The sequence below is a fragment of the Arachis hypogaea genome, chromosome 15, assembly GCF_003086295.3.
Source record: "Arachis hypogaea cultivar Tifrunner chromosome 15, arahy.Tifrunner.gnm2.J5K5, whole genome shotgun sequence".
Classification (NCBI taxonomy): Eukaryota; Viridiplantae; Streptophyta; class Magnoliopsida; order Fabales; family Fabaceae; genus Arachis; species Arachis hypogaea.
In genome coordinates, this window is record NC_092050.1 from 5273497 (window position 1) to 5290785 (window position 17289).

General features: G+C 24.9%; 1 protein-coding gene across 1 annotated transcript; it reads left to right on the forward strand.

Moving 5' to 3' along the window:
• The first annotated feature begins 4865 nt into the window (after window positions 1-4865).
• Window positions 4866-9105, forward strand: LOC112747854 (novel plant SNARE 11-like). The gene is made up of 10 exons (XM_025796059.3): window positions 4866-5187; window positions 5466-5558; window positions 5695-5788; window positions 5885-5922; window positions 6016-6104; window positions 6455-6534; window positions 6614-6670; window positions 6769-6861; window positions 6961-7035; window positions 8798-9105. Exons 1-10 carry the CDS (start codon window positions 5111-5113, stop codon window positions 8900-8902), a joined length of 801 nt encoding a protein of 266 aa, XP_025651844.1. The 5' UTR covers window positions 4866-5110; the 3' UTR covers window positions 8903-9105.
• The last annotated feature ends 8184 nt before the right edge of the window (window positions 9106-17289 follow it).

Genomic DNA, 17289 nt, shown 5'->3' on the forward strand with positions numbered 1-17289 from the left:
TATAATCTATATTAAAAAAATATTTAATATAATATATACAAATGAGAAAAAAGACAGAAAATACAATAGGATAGACTCAAGGACAATAACTAGGAAAAAAAATAACATTATTTAAACGTATTTAACAAGTATTCTAAAAATACCTAGAATTAACTATTATGAGAAATTTTCTTTTTTTTTTAATTACACTTTGTATATTTACTAAATATAAACATTAATTCAATAAAACAAAAAAATATTCAATGTCAATTTTAACAAAAGTAAATTAATAAAAATGTTTTAATAATAAACTAATATTCTACTTTGACATAGTTAAGATAGGACAAAAATATACCAAATTATAGTGATAATGGTCAAATAAATTAAAATTAAAAAAAAGTCATATCAATAAGTAAGTAAAATAGAGCTGTAGTCTAAGTAAAAGTTATTTTTGAAGTAGTATTATTTTTTTTTTTTACAAAAAGTAAGGCAAATGTTAATTTTGACCCAGAGATAAAAGAGTTGTTTAACAATGTTTTGGGTAAAAAGTTTTAAAGTATAAGATAAAAGATTAACATTTAACGAGTAAATTAAAATTAATTTGATAAATTTAACTAAATTATCATTTAACGATCAGTAATAATCAGTTTTATATAAATAAATTTAGATATAGTATATATTATTATTTATTAAAATAAAAAATTATTTTAAATATTTAACATAATTAAAATAAAAAATTAAAAATAATTAAAAAATTAAATTATATTTTAATATTAATAAAATATTAAAATATTATTACAATTTATCTAAAAATATTCAATGTCTTATTACATATCTTATGTTGTGTCTGTTCCAACTTCCAACTTACATATCCATATCAATATCTGTACATCATCATAGATAAAGAATGATTTTCTTTGTATATTCATTAACTAAGAGGCTTTAAAATAACAAATAACTCGACAGAGGAGTGCGGACATTACATTAAAAAAACTCGTGCCACCAATGGGCCTCACTCACCCTGCTGGTCCCAACGTTCCGTTTCTATTTCTCTCGCTCTCTGATTTTTCATGTGACATTTTCTGAAAAGATAAAAGGACTGCTTTATTTCTTTTCGATTATCAGTGGCATTTCTTAAAGACAGAGAAAAAATAGAAAGTGTATATTAGTGAGGAGCAAAAAAAGAGTAGTGAATAGTGTGAGTAACAGTAACAGTAACAGTAACAGGATGAGAAAGTAAATAGTAAATAGTGAAATAAGAAGACCAATCAACAAAAAGTGCCCCTGCTCTGTTCTTCTACAACTTCATCAATAAGCAGTCAACCACCAATAACACACCTTTCAACTTTCCTTTATCCTTTAATTTTAGAGTAATGCTCAGTCATTAAGAATTTTTTTTAACAAAAATTTTGTACATACAAAATATATAATTTATATAAAAAAATATTATTTACACACTAAAATCAATCATAAAATTTAATTATTAATATATTTGTATATAAATATATATGTAATTTAATTTACTTTTAATATATATTTTATATTAGTGGTTAACTTTGGTAGTTGATTTTAGTATACACATAGTATAATATAATTTATATATACATATATATATATATATATATATATATATATATTAAAATTTTGTACGCATAAATTAATACTGTATATACTCATATTTTTAGAATGTGTACACATAAATTAATAAATTTATTTATTAAGGATAATTTAATATTTATATTGATCAAATAATAATAAAAATATCAAAGATTATTGGTTTCCAAAAATTTTTTAATTTTTAATCGGATATTATAATATTAACTAATTTTTTTTATTATGAAATTATCTTTTTTAAAACCATTTTTTAAGAAGAGTTTATAATTTAAGGTTAAAATTTTATAATTTATACTTTATATTTAAAATTTAAAATAAAATAACTTAAAAAAATTAATTATGTGATTGAATTCTAATTAAAATATCATTAATATTTTTAGCATAGAAAGGAGTATACTTACTCCATATGTACTTTTATTAAAATTATTTTTATAAAATTTTAACTTTTTTATGTATTCATTATCATTAAAAATTATTTTAAAAAATTATTTTTATTCAATTATTAGTGACAAAAATGTTTTAGTATAAAATATTAATATAATGTATTTTGTAAAATAAGTGAAAAATAAATACCTTTACATATAATATTGTAAACTCTGTGGTCATGTCTAAATACTATATAAAAATAAAGACAATATTGATACTCCATATTATCATATTATCTTTATAAAAAAATTAGACAAAACTATATTCGAATTTGCATATGAAGTACAAATGTACTCTTAAATTTTTAGTGAATTATTTGTATATACTAAAATTAAACTCTATTATCAATTCTATTTTTTTGTGATATGAATAATTTTTTCAGCAATAATAAAAATTTGAGTTAAAATTTGGTATATTTTTATCTATTTTTTAATCTCTATATAATAAATTAAGTTTTACTTTTAATATCAAATTATTTTATGTTAATATAATATTATTTGTAAATAAAAATTATATTTATTTTGAAACACAGACAGTTTAACAAAAGCATGTTTTCAATAACATTGTGCAAATAAAAATATGTCAGCATAATCAACATTAGAAAAAAAGGTTTACTATAATATATACTAACAATAAAAGAACAGCAAATGCAATAGGTTAGACTCAAGACAATAACTAGAGAAAAAATTAACATCATTTAAAGTATTTAACAAGTATTCTAAAAATAGCAACAATTAATTATTATCAAGAATTTTCTTTTTTCGAATCATTCTATAGATTTATTAAACATAAACACTAATCCAATAAGACAACAAAAAAACTAATTCAATGTCAATTTTAACAGAAGTAATTTTATAAAAATGTTTTAATGTGTGTTTAGATTAGAATTTGTAAACAAGAATTTGTATAAAATTAATTTCACAAACTTAATTTTGATAAAAAAAAAAAGAGCTAGTGTTAACGTGATTTATGTTTGGTAATTTTATTTCAAAATACATTATAATAAAATGAATGTTATTTAGATTATATCATTCAAAATTATATTTGGACAAAATTTATTAAAAAAGACATAAATTTATATTATTAAAAACTATATTATTTTAACACTCCTTGACTATAATTTATTTTAAAAAGAATTTAAATTTATGTGTTAAAATTTAGTTTTTTTTAGTTATAATTTGTTAGTACTCTTTTTGTATTTAATTTTATCATTCTAATAAAATTTATAGTATAAAAATTAACAATAATAAATAAAATATATACTAATCTAAGAACACATAGTAAAAAATATAAAAGTCAAATAAAAAGATAAAATTCTATAAAAAAATACATATTAATAAAAATAATTAAAAAATTTATATGAACTATGAATACTAAAAATTCTATTAAAAAATACAATAATATACATAAGTAAATATACAAAAAAAATTCTAAATAAAAATATCCATACTACTAACAAGAAAAATAAATAAAAAATAATAAAAATAAAAACTTAACAAAGAGTACTAATAATAATATTAAAAAAATATTTGTTTGTAAAACACAGCCATGACAAAAAAAAATAAAAAACTCTCGTGATTGTTTTTATATCTATTATTGTAAATGAAATTGAATGGTATAGTTGATAGAATGTCAATTAATTTTTTAATTTATCAAGTGAAAGCAAAAGCTAAACCTAAAAAACTATAATTTGTTGCTTTCGGTGAACAGGAGTTCAAACTCGAAATTATATTCACGTTTAAAAGAAAAAAGTTAGTCAAACAAAAGTTACCGCGTTTAAGAAAATTGAACATATTTCTTGTGCTTTCCAACTTATTTATCAAACACACTCTTAGTAATGAACCAATATTCTACTTTGACATAGCTAAAATAGGACAAAAATCATATCAAATTATAATAGTAATGGTCAAATAAGTTAAAACGGAGAAGAGTTGTATTAAGTAAGTAAAATAGAATTGTAGTCTAGATAAAAGTTATGTTTGAAGTAATATTATTATTTTTTTCAAAAAAAAAAAAAGAACAAATGTTAATTTTGATTTACGGATAAAAGAGTTATTTAACAGTGTTTTGGGTAAAAGGTTTTAAACCATGAGATAAAACATTAATATTTAACGATTAAACTAAAATTAAAAATTCACATAAATAATTATTTTTATGTGAAATTAATATTTAAAAAATTTAAATAATTTGATAAATTTAATTAAATTATTACTAACGATTATTAATTATTAGTTTCACATAAAAATAACTGTACGTAAATTTTTATTAAAATTATAATATCTAAAATTTTATAAGGCCATAAAATATTCAAGTCTTTTTATATGGTAATCAAATATCAAAACAGTTAAATATCATTCTATGGACATATCCAAGAAATTAGTATATAAAACTCGTGAAAATTAAGTAATTAAAGATGTATTTATTTATAGAGATAAAATATTGAGATATAAAATTGTATTTGATAGAAGAGATATAAATAAAAATAATATGTCAAAAAATATTAAATTAGTATATTTTGTATCTATTTTGACAAAAAAAATAAAAATACTAATAAAATATATAATTTATTTATTAATTTTTTATTATTATATTTTTTTAAAATTTTTTAAATAAAAAATAAAAATAAATTAAATTTTTATAATTTATTACTAAATATAATACAAAATATAAAAATTTATATTTCTATCTTTTATATCTTAATTTTTATTGTCTTATCTTATTCTATTCTCAAAAATAAGCATGCATAAAGAGTAGTTTTCTTTGTATAATCATTAATCAAGAGGCATTAAAATAGTAAATAATCCGACAAAAAAGCGGGATCACATTAAGAAAACTCGTGCCACCAATGGGCCTCACTCACCCTGGTGGGTCCCGCCTTCCGTTTCTGTTTCCCTTCCTCTCTGATTTCCCATGCAACAACTCCTCGTTAACATAACCAAAAGAACCGTCGACCAAGGAGGAGGGGACATCATTCTACACTGTAATACCCTTACATTGATTGGTGTTTCCTTCACCTAAACCATGCTTCTTCTTTCATTCCACTAAATTTCAAACTTGATTTCATTTGATTTCAATAAATACGATATATACCATGGATGACTTGTCAAGGATCAGCAACGACCTAGCTCAGATCGATGGACAGATCACCGACGTTTTTCGTGCTTTATCGTAAGAATTATTATTTTATTTTATTATTTTTCATGCTCTATTAAGTTTTCTAATGAATAATAATTAATAAAAATATTATTTGTACATTAAAATCAACTATTAAAATTAGTAACAGTATATTTATGTACAAATATATTTATTATTTAACTCAATTTCAACATACATTTTGTATTTTAATATGTATGTTATACTAATGACCAATTTTAATAGTTAATTTTAGTGGACACGTTGCATGGTTGAATAATTAATTATTAATATTAATAGCATGGTTGGTGCAGAAATGGATTCCAAAAGCTGGAGAAGATTAAGGAATTTAGCAGGCAGAGCAGGCAGTTGGAAGATCTTACAGAGAAAATGCGCGACTGTAAGCGGTAATTTCATGGCTTTCTTTGAATACTTGCATGTTCTTGAAGCTCCTCTTGATGCGTGTATATCAAGTATCAACAAATACAATTTGAGAAGTCAAGAGGAACTTTAATGAATGCTGCTATGGTGGTTGCATTGCAGGCTTATAAAAGAATTTGACAAAGAAGTAAAGGTTTTGGAGGATAGACTTGACAGAGGAACCAACAAAATGCTGAACGATAAAAAGCAATCAATGGTAAAATCTTTTAACTCTCTAATACCAAATAAATACCAAATACCTTAACTAGTCAACCTTACTAACTAGCATTTGCATATTTTTTTCCCTTTGCAGATCAAAGAGTTAAATTCATATGTTGCTTTGAAAAAGAAGTAAGTTAACATTATCATGTGTTTTTTGCAAGTGGTTAATTTTAGTGATCTGCTTAGCAGGCTCATAACTTATTATTCATTGTTGCAATGCAGATATGCTACAAATATTGAGAATAAGCGAATTGAGCTCTTTGAAGGACCTAGTGATGGTCAAGTAGAAGAAAATGTTTTGTTGGCTTCATGTAAGCAAGCACATGGATTTATTTAACACATTCTTTTTTCAGCTTTCCACTTTTTGTGGATGCTACACTTTTTTTTAAAACTTTTAGAAAACTTCAAGCACAAAAAATATAATTTACCTTTTTTCTATGCTAATAGTCACGATCATATTTTCATTTTAGACAGTCAAATAATCAGTTTTGAGTTATAAGATCACTAAACATGCATCACATTATTGTCATTCATGATTTAAATGTGATTTCTAAGTGTATCAGCTTAATCTGTTTAATGTGCTTTCTAATTAAGTTGTATGATTTTTGTTTAAGTTGGATTGTGGAAGATGTATGATGATGCATCTATTGTTCCTTTACAGCAATGACAAATGAACAACTAATTAATAGGGGACATCAAATGATGGATGAAACAGACCAAGCTATTGACAGGGGAAAGAAGGTTATTATATATTTCTTGAGATATTCTTGCAAAATTTCATTGTTGCTAGCTACTTAGGCGTGTTCATTGTTAATAACAGATTGTTCAAGAGACACTAAATATTGGAACAGAGACTGCAGCAACTCTAAAGTCTCAGGTGTGTAACTTATGATGTTGCTTAACCTTTTAATTAATAAACACATCAAATTAAATCATTATACTTATCTACTAAACACCGTAATCTCTCCTTAATAGACAGAACAAATGAGCAGAGTCGTTGATGAGTTGGATTCTATTCATTTTTCAATGAAGAGAGCCTCTAAATTGGCCAAGCAACTTGGTAGGCAGGTCAATTTCTGAAAATTCAACTTTTTTCTCCTACCCAAAATAGTGTATAAATCATTCATTGACTAACCCTTTTGTTTGTTTTGCTTTTCTTGCCCATAGATTGCTACTGACAAATGTATTATGATGCTACTGTTTTTTATTGTCATTGGAGTAATAGCTATCGTTATTGTAAAGGTAAGAATCTCATTATTTATTCAAATGACATATATTCCTTTGAATTCATCTTATTAACTTGCTTAGTAGAAAATGTTATATTGCTATTATCAAATCAATTTTGCAAGACTAGTTACAATCTAGTATAAGAAATTCTTGTACACTATTACAACAACAACAACAACAACGAAGTCTTGTCCCACTAGTTGGGGTTGACTACATGGATCAAACGACATTATTGAGTTCTATTATGTATCATGTCTACAAAGAGACCGTTTACATGTAGATTTCGTTTGACCACCTCATAGATAGTCTTCTTAAGTCTTCCTTTACCTTTCACCCTTTATCCATTTTCCATCTCATCAATCCTCCTGATTGAATACTCTGTCGGTCTTCTTCTTATATGTTCAAACCAATTGAAACGCAATTCTACCATATTTTCCATAATAAATGTTACTCCAACTTTCTCTCTTATATCTTCGTTTCTTATTCTATCCAATCGCGTATGATCACTCATTTATCTCAACATCTTTATTTCTGTCATACTTAACTTATGTCCGTGCTCCCTTTTGGACGCCCAACACTCTGTACCATAGAGCATAGCCGGTCTGATAGCAGCTCGATAGAATTTACCTTTAAGTTTTAAAGGGACTTTTTTGTCACATATAAAACCAGACGAACTCTGCCATTTTGACCAACCTGCTTGGATCCTATGATTTACATCATGTTTAATCTCTCCATTATCCTGTATGATGCACCCAAGATACTTAAAACTTTTAACTTTTCCTAGGATGTTTTCTCCAATCTTTACCTCTATATTAGGGTTTTTCCTTCGGCGGCAAAACTTACATTCTATATATTCTGTCTTGCTACGGCTTATGCACATGCCATATGCTTCTAGAGCTTCTCTCTATAAATTAAACTTCTTATTTAGGTTTTTCTTTGACTTTCATATAAGAACGATATCATCGGCAAAAATCATGAACCATGGTATAAACTCTTGGATATGCTATATGAGTACTTCTAATACTAATGTGAAAATGTATGGGTTTAAGGATGATTGTAATCCAATACCAATAGAAAATTCTTCTGTCAAATCATCTTGAGTCTTCACACTAGTTGTAACTCCATCATATGTCTTTAATTGTACGAAGATATGTTATCCTTACTCATTTTTTTCTAAAACTTTTCATAAGACCTCCATTGACATCTTATCGTTACACTTCTTCCAAATCAATAAACATTTATGTAGATTTTTTTTATTATTACGATACATCTCCATAATCATTCTTAGTAAGTATGTAGTTTCAATGGTAAATCTGTCTGATATAAAATCAAATTGATTTTCTATTACTTGTATCTTTTGTTTCAACTCCGTTCTATCACCCTTTTCTATAACTACGAATCTGGAGGGAATTTTGATAAAAAATTATTAAAATTTTACCTTTTCGGATAAAGGGCATGCCTTAAGTCTTAAAACCTTCAAGAAGTTATGATATTGAACTCGACAGCTGGGTCTAAAGTGGAAAATTTTCATTGTGCACTATTTTATTTATGGCCAATTTTATGGTGCTTGAATTTTTGCCTAAATTTTGCTTAATTTATTATTTGAGTAAGTTTTGATTTTTTAAAAATTATTTATTTTTATATCTTTTAAATTAAATAATAACTTTTAACTCTTTTTAGTAAATAAGCACCATCTTTTAGACACTAAAACATTTATTTTTATTTATTAATTTTCAAAATGATTATATTTTTCTTATTGTGGCTTTCAAAATTTCAGCTTATCAACCCAAACAACCAGGACATTCGTGACATTCCAGGATTAGGCCCTCCAGCTTTGACCAGAAGATTGCTTTGGGATCATATTGTTAATGAGCAATTCTGACGTGATGATTCTCTGCCTTGAATTTTCATGGTGAAATGGTTGGATGCAGCTCTTATTAAGCAGCATTTGATGCCAAAATTTGATATTATCAATGCATGTTGCTATATAGCTGCGTTATTGTATTTGTCTCGTATATGTCTGTTCTACATTATATTGATTTAAAATACGATACAAAATGAATATATCAAATATTTTTCTCAAAATTCTTGTACAATTATAAATTATTTATTGAAGTGTATAATTTTTTATGCGTGCAGATAGAAATGATTCTAATTTAAATTACAAATGAAATTCATAATATTAGTCTATCGTTAAATTATAAATGAAAAAAGTGTATATTTTACAAATAAAAAAAGTATTATTTTAGCATCTCTCACGAGAAGAAAATATAATTTTTTTTATTCTTAAACATATTGTTTATATACATATGTAGACATGCACTATATTTCATTATCAATATATTTAAGTGGGAGTTTTTCAAATACTAATGTTCACGAGACAATCCCCACACTTCTTTTTTATTCTTACTCGGATAACTTTAATAAATTACGACTGCGAAGGAGGATATACAAGAAAAATAGGCGAAAGTTCTGGCAAGAAATGAGACAGAAATTCTGACAAAAGATGAGGCGAAAGTTCTGGTGGGAGAGCAAAGATGCAGAGGAGGAAGCTCTCAAGAAAGAAGAGGCAGAGACTCTGATAAAGAAGGAGGAGGAAAAGACAATGTGGGAAGTCTAAACACGCAACTAGATGTTGATATAATTATTTACTCTTGTTAAATTAAATAATTGATACAATTGATCAAGTTAGTCAAACTAATTAATTGATATAATTAATTGTGTTAGAATTAAATATCTAATTATATTAAATAATTGACTTTATTAAATAGTTTTAATTGATTTAATTTAAAGATTCAAATAATCAAAAGAAATAAATTATAAAACACTTTTAAGATATGAAATTGAGACAACGTATCAGTATCAGTGGAGAAAAACTTGTTTTCCAAAATATATGAATTAATGAGACTTTCTCAATTTTTCAAGTTAAATGAAGACACACAAACATGACAATAATTGTGCAATCAAAAAAATGATACCAAATATTTTTTTTCAAAATTCTTGTACAATTGTAAACTATTTATTGAAGTGTATAATTTTTTATGCGTGCAGATAGAAATGATTCCAATTCGAATTATAAATGAAATCCATAATACTAGCCCGTGGTTAAATTATAAAAAAAGTGTATATTTTACAAATAAAAAAATGTTATTTTAGCATCTTTTACAAGAAAAAAATATAATTTTTTTTATCCTTAAACATATTGTTTATATACATATGTAGACCTGCACTATATTTTATTATCAATATGTTCAAATGGGAATTCTTCAAATACTAATGTTTATGAGATAATTCCTACGCTTCTTTTTTATTCTTATTGGGATAACTTCAAAAAATTTCACAAAAAAAGAGACAGAAATTCTGACAAAAATGAGGCAAAAATTCTAGCGGAGGTCCAAGCGATGAAGCATGTGAAGGAGGATAAAACTTTGGCGAAAGACGAGGCAAAAATTCAGACAAAAGATGAAGTAAAAGTTCTAGTAGAGGAGGATGCAGAGGAGGAGGAGGCTCTCAAAAAAGAGGAGGCAGAGGCTAAACACACAAGTAGATGTTGATATAATTATTTATTCAGATTAAATCAAATAGTTGATACAATTGATCAAGTTAGTCAAATTAATTAATTGATACAATTAATTGTGTTAGATTTAAATATCTAATTATATTAAATAATTGACTTCATTAAATAGTTTTAATTGATTAAATTTAAAGATTCAAATAATCAAAAGAAATAAATTGTAAGACACTTTTAAGATATGAAATTGAGACAACCTATTAGTATCAGGAGAAAAATTTATTTTCTAAAATATATGAATTAATGAGACTTTCTCAAAATTTTCAAGTTAAATGAAGACATGCAAATTAACATGACAATAATTGTGCAATTAGAAAAAATGATACCAAATATCTTTCTTAAAAAATCATGTACAATTGTAAGCTATTTATTGAAGTGTGTAATTTTTATGCGTGCATATAAAATTGATTCAAATTCAAATTAAAAATGAAATTTATAATACTAACTCGTTAAATTATAAAAGAAAAGAGTGTATATTTTACAAATAAAAAAAATAAAAGTGTTATTTTAACATTTTTTAAGAAAAAAAAGTAGAAATTTTTTTTATTCTTAAACATGTGGTTTATATATACATACATAAACCTGAATTTTTTCTATTCTTAAACATGCGATTTATATATATGCACCTAGACTTGCACTATATTTCATCATCAATATCTATAAATGGGAAGTTCTCTAAAGACGGACATTCACAAGATAATTCTCACACTTCTGTCTTAATCTTAAAGGGGTAATTTTAAGAAATGACAATTGCAGAAGAAAATACAAAAAAAAAGGCGAAGATTCAAAAAAAAATAAAGTGAAAGTTCTGACAGATATCCAGGCAGAAGAAAATACAGAAGAGAGGTGACGACGAGACAACATGAGAAGTCTAAATATGCAAGTAGTAATTGATATAATTATTTATTTTGATTAAATTAAATAATTGATATAATTGATCAAATTATTCAAATCAATTAATTAATATAATTAATTTTATTAATTTTAAATATCTAATTATATTAATTAATTGACTTCATTAAACCGTTATAATTGATTTAATTTAAAGATTTAAATAATTAAAAAAAATTATAAAACATTTTTAAGATATAGAATGAAGACAACGCACCAGAAGATAAACATTTTTTTCTGGAATATACGAATTAATGAGAGTATGATGTATTCTCTTAATCAATCTAAAATACAATTTAATATAATTTGTAACACATTCTCAATGTTTTAAAAATATAATTGTTATAATGTTTAAAAAATAGCATCTAATTTATTAAAAAATATTAAAAATATAAAAATAAATAATTTTTAAAGATTTAAATTTAACATAAAAAATAAATTAAATAAAAATTAAATATTAAATAATAAACATAATAGAATTCACCTAAGTATAATTTTAATTTAGTTATTCCTTAACGTGAACATAATTTGAAACCTATACATAACAACATGGCCGTCAATATAGTATAAACCACCAAAAAGGTAAAACTTAATATAACTTCCTAAAATGTATTAATTTTTTTTATAAAGTCTAGCCTAAAAATTTTGAATAATACATATTTTAAAATTTTATATTTAAACTTCATTATTAGCATGTAACTAATGTTCCAGTATTTTTTTATTTAAATTCATTTAAGTAAGTTCAACACAACAAAATTACTATTTTTAAAAGAACGTGATTATACCCATTGTTGTTTTTTTTCTGAAGGATTACTATGTGTTCATAACACGCAGCGGAAGAAAAAAAGGAAATCTTAAAGATTAATTTTGTGCTTAAATTTTATTACAATAATTTAATGTATAGATCAGGTCTAAATACCTGTGTATGTTAGTAAAAATCACTTTCTCCTTCGATGGTACGAAGGTGCTATGCGTATCCATACATAAACCAATCTTTGCTGTCAACTCCTTGACCAATGGACATCTGATCTAAATTGAAAAACCTCTTGCAACTCTTTGCACGCCATAAAATTCTTCTCCAAGAATTAGGCTCACATATGTTTATGTGTGTAGAGGTAAAGGAATAAAACCCAACCTTTGTGTGTTATTCTCTTTTCCGTCACTTTCCTATACTCTTGGCATACATATATATAGTATGAGATTTGTTACTGATTTTAAATTTGATTCTCAATTCAAATTTAAATCATATCTTAAAATTCTAAATTTGAATCCTTCAAATTTATGAATCATATCATAACTCAATTTGAAAAAGAATCAGTTAGGATCTCATCCAAATTTAGAAATAGAATAACTAATTATTCTCAAATATCATTTAATATTCTCAATTATCATACTATTATTATATTCTTGGTGCTAGCAAAGAATATAATAATATTCTATTTGAATTAATATAATTATTTATTTGATCAAATCAAAATAATAATTAAATAATTGTATAACAAATATTAGAACACTCGTTAGTGTGTGACTCCATAGGTTCAATACTAAGCGGATAGTAAATTAGTCGTACTAAATTTACTAATCAAGGTTGGCGTCTAGCAACACTCCTCAACGACCCGATAGTATGAAGTAACATATTTTTACTAAGAACCTTAGAAGAATAAAGTATAATTCCTTCCATCTTTCCAACTCTTGATTAACCCTTAGAGTATGGGTTGAATTGTCAAACTCTAACTTGATACCATTATTATAATGAACTGTTAATGACCTAAAAAACTCATTTCTTCATTCATTCAATTCATTTGACCAAGGTTTTATTCATCTCGGTCATTATAATCATAGAGGTCAAACTCTTTACCGAGAGTTGACGGATTCCTTATTGACTAATCATTAATTCTACAAGTATTTAAATCATACCCAATATCCATTAAACTAGCACCCTAGGGTATTAGGTGTCCGGAATCAAAGTATAACAAATACGTTGTTAATTACTATGATAGTCGCAGGTCAAAGGAAACTCTATTACTATGTTCATCTTGAGAATATCCTATTGACAAATATGCGGTAATTATAACCATTAGGAATTCTCAGAGTGAGTCAGTTCAATGATCATATCTCTATATGCACCATCTATATATATAATTTAATAAATGAGATCTATTAATCTTCATCCAATGAAGACCAATATATATATATATATATATATATATTGATCTTTCCGGATTATTAATCTCCTTTTTAATAATCCTATGACCAAGAACAATTTAGATTAAATTATAAAAGATTTATCTCTCAATATTATAATCACTATCACAATGATAAATCTCTAAATTTAATCAAGGACCTTATTATATTAACATTTTAATATAATAATAATAACAAATTATTTCACACGTGATTGATTGGATTGTGGTCATACTACTTATTCCCAATAATCTCCCACTTGCACGAGAGCCAATCATAATAGATTGGATATTGGGCATACTATTATCACAATAATCTTCCACTTGCACTAGAGCCAATCATTCATGTGTATAATTTTTCAAAGCACATTTGTGTTTATCAAAACTCTTTTGATCTTAAACATCTTTGCTCTTGAGTATGTTTGCTTGACCTTTTTGTAAAATACACATAGTGTATAATAAATATCACGTTTTTTCAAAACATGAAATCTCCCACTACAATAATGTATAATTTTATTTTAAGGACAATCCTTACTGAACATGATTATAAAAAATCTAAGAAATCATTAGATCTATCTTTATAGAATTGTATCATTATACAAATAGGCTACTTTTTCGAAAAAGTTAGTTTGACGATCAAACCTTTTATACTTTCATAAAGTATATCCTCTATTGAGTGGTATACAATTCTAATAAAAGTAATTGTTACTCTCACTCTTTCTTTAAGATGGAATCCCTTTTCTAAAAAAGAATTTAATCTCTTATCACAGACACTTTGTCATAAGAAGAGTGATAAAAAATAATCTCATTCTTTCTTTAGGGTAACCAATAAATCTCATTTATCAGACTTAATATCAATTTTATTGTTGTGCAATCTTTTAACACATATAAGACATCTCCAAATTCTAATGTTCTTAAGTTTCAGCTTATGTCTTTTCCATATTTCATATGGATAAAAAATTGATTTAGTGAGAAATTTGTTAATTTAGCAATATTTCTAAAATGTAGTCCAAATATTTAACAAATAGTGATCCTTGGCTAAATCAAATTTTATGTTTCTTCAGACATGATGGAGTACACAAAGTACTAGTATTTGTGCATTGAGAGAATCTCATTCTCTATTCAATAGAATATCAATTAGATGTTAGAGATTTTACTTTAAGTTCTTATAATAAAAATACTCAATATCTTTATTATTGGTCAAACCAATCCTTAAGAGTAATTTTGATACGCATTCTCAAAACTCATATTGAGCTTTTCCAAAAAGACCACAAACTTTAATCATATTAGGGCCAATTATAAATTGCTTGTAACAAAATAAATCTCTAAAAATGCTTGTAAGAACAATTCTCGCTAAAACCATTTGACTAATGGCATTCCAACTTCTAAAATTGTTTAATTCAAAATATATTGCCCAATATTCCTACTAGTTTAAATAAAATTTTTGATAGTCATACTATCTTACTTTAGGCACCATACATCTTCTCAAGATTTTCAGTAATAAATAGTGGGTATATGCTTTTGAAATTAGAAATCATGGTTGTCAAAACAACCCATATTGTAGTAAAATAATATTTTAGATACTTCACAAGTACTGACTATTCCATCACCAATTTTATTGGACAATATCATTTCAATAGGATTATCATGTCTATGATAATTCTTTCATACATAAGAACAATTCTCAATGTATAGCTAATTTATTACTTTCAAGTATGTCATACGAAAGATAGACATATTTAAAAATTTAAAACATGAAAGTAAATTAAGAAATCTATATTTCCGGCAAAATTATTTAGAATCAAGGATGAGTATCTTGGTTGTCAAGTTGTTACTCATACCTATTCCAAATAAATATAATTAAATTGTATCACATACAATTATAATTCCAAATAATTATCTGGTTGTCAGACAATTATTTAACTGAATTATATTTTATACTCCTAGGTTGTCTAGGTTCAAGTATAAAATTAATTCTCCTTATGCATCATCATATACATGAATAAATTATATCCGTGATTACAAGTCTCCTGGTTGTCAGATCATTCATTGTAAACAAGAGATAAATTTATTTTTGACAATATCCTAACTTTTAGGACTTATCTCTATTGTTAGAGAATATTTTTATCAGTTCTCATAGATAAAATTTTATACTCCCAAGTTGTCTAGGCAAAATATAAAATTAAATTCCTAATACATCAAATATATATACTAATTATTATCTTGAAAATAAAACTCGTGGTTGTCAGGCCGTTCTTTATAATCAAGAACATTAGAAAAACTAATCTTTTAAAATTATAGTGTTTAAAACACATTAATCAAATCAAAATTTGATTTTTCATGTACTAACGTTTAGCTTTAAAAAATTATCAAATCAAATTTGACCTTTGTATATACACTTATATATATAAGAAAAAAATAAAAGATATTTTGTATCTTATTCCTTTTACTGTGATCAAAATCACAATAAAATTTAATATATAAATAAAATCAAATAAAATATTTGATTATAAATATAATTTTTATATTAAAAAATTGATAATTTAATCACAATTAAATAATTAAAATAAATTAACTATTAATTTATTAGAAAATCATCTCAATGGAAGTAAATATATCACATGCTTAAAAATAATTTGAATTAATCCTATTAATTCATAAACTTTAAGAAAATAGGAATAAAAATTTAAACACAAAAAAAACCAAAGCTCTGATACCACTGAAGGATTACCATGTGTTCATAACACGCAGCGGAAGAAAAGAATGTAATCCTAAAGATCAATTTTGTGCTTAAATTTTATTCCAATAATTTAATATATAGATCAGGTCTAAATACCTGTGTACGCTAGTAAAAATTACTTTCTCCTTCGATGGTACGAAGGTGCTATGCGTATCCACACCGAGACCAATCTTTGCTGTCAACTCCTTGACCAATGGACATCTGATCTAAATTGAGAAAACTCTTGCAACTTTTTGCACGCCATAAAATTCTTCTCCAAAAATTAGGCTCACATATGTTTATGTGTGTAGAGGTAAAGGAATAAAATCCAACCCTTGTGTGTTATTCTCTTTTCCGTCACTTTCCTCTACTCTTGGCATATATATATATATATAGTATGAGATTTGTTACTGATTTTAAATTTGATTCTCAATTTAAATTTAAATCATATCTTAAAATTCTAAATCTAAATCCTTTAAATTTATGAATCATATCATATCTCAATTTGAAACAGAATCAGTTAGGATCTCATCCAAATTTAGAAATAGAATAACTAATTATTCTCAAATCTCATTTAATATTCTCAATTATCATACTATTATTATATTCTTGGTGCTAGCAAAGAATATAATAATATTCCATTTAAATTAATATAATTATTTATTTGATCAAATCAAAATAATAATTAAATAATTCTATAGCAAATATTAGAACACTCGTTAATATGTGACCCCATAGGTTCAATACTAAGCGGGTAGTAAATTAGTCGTACTAAATTTACTAATTAAGGTTGGCGTCTAGTAACACTCCTCAACGACCCGATAGTATGAAGTAACATATTTTTACTAAGAACCTTAGAAGAACAAAGTATAATTCCTTCCATCTTTCCAGCTCTTGGTTAACCC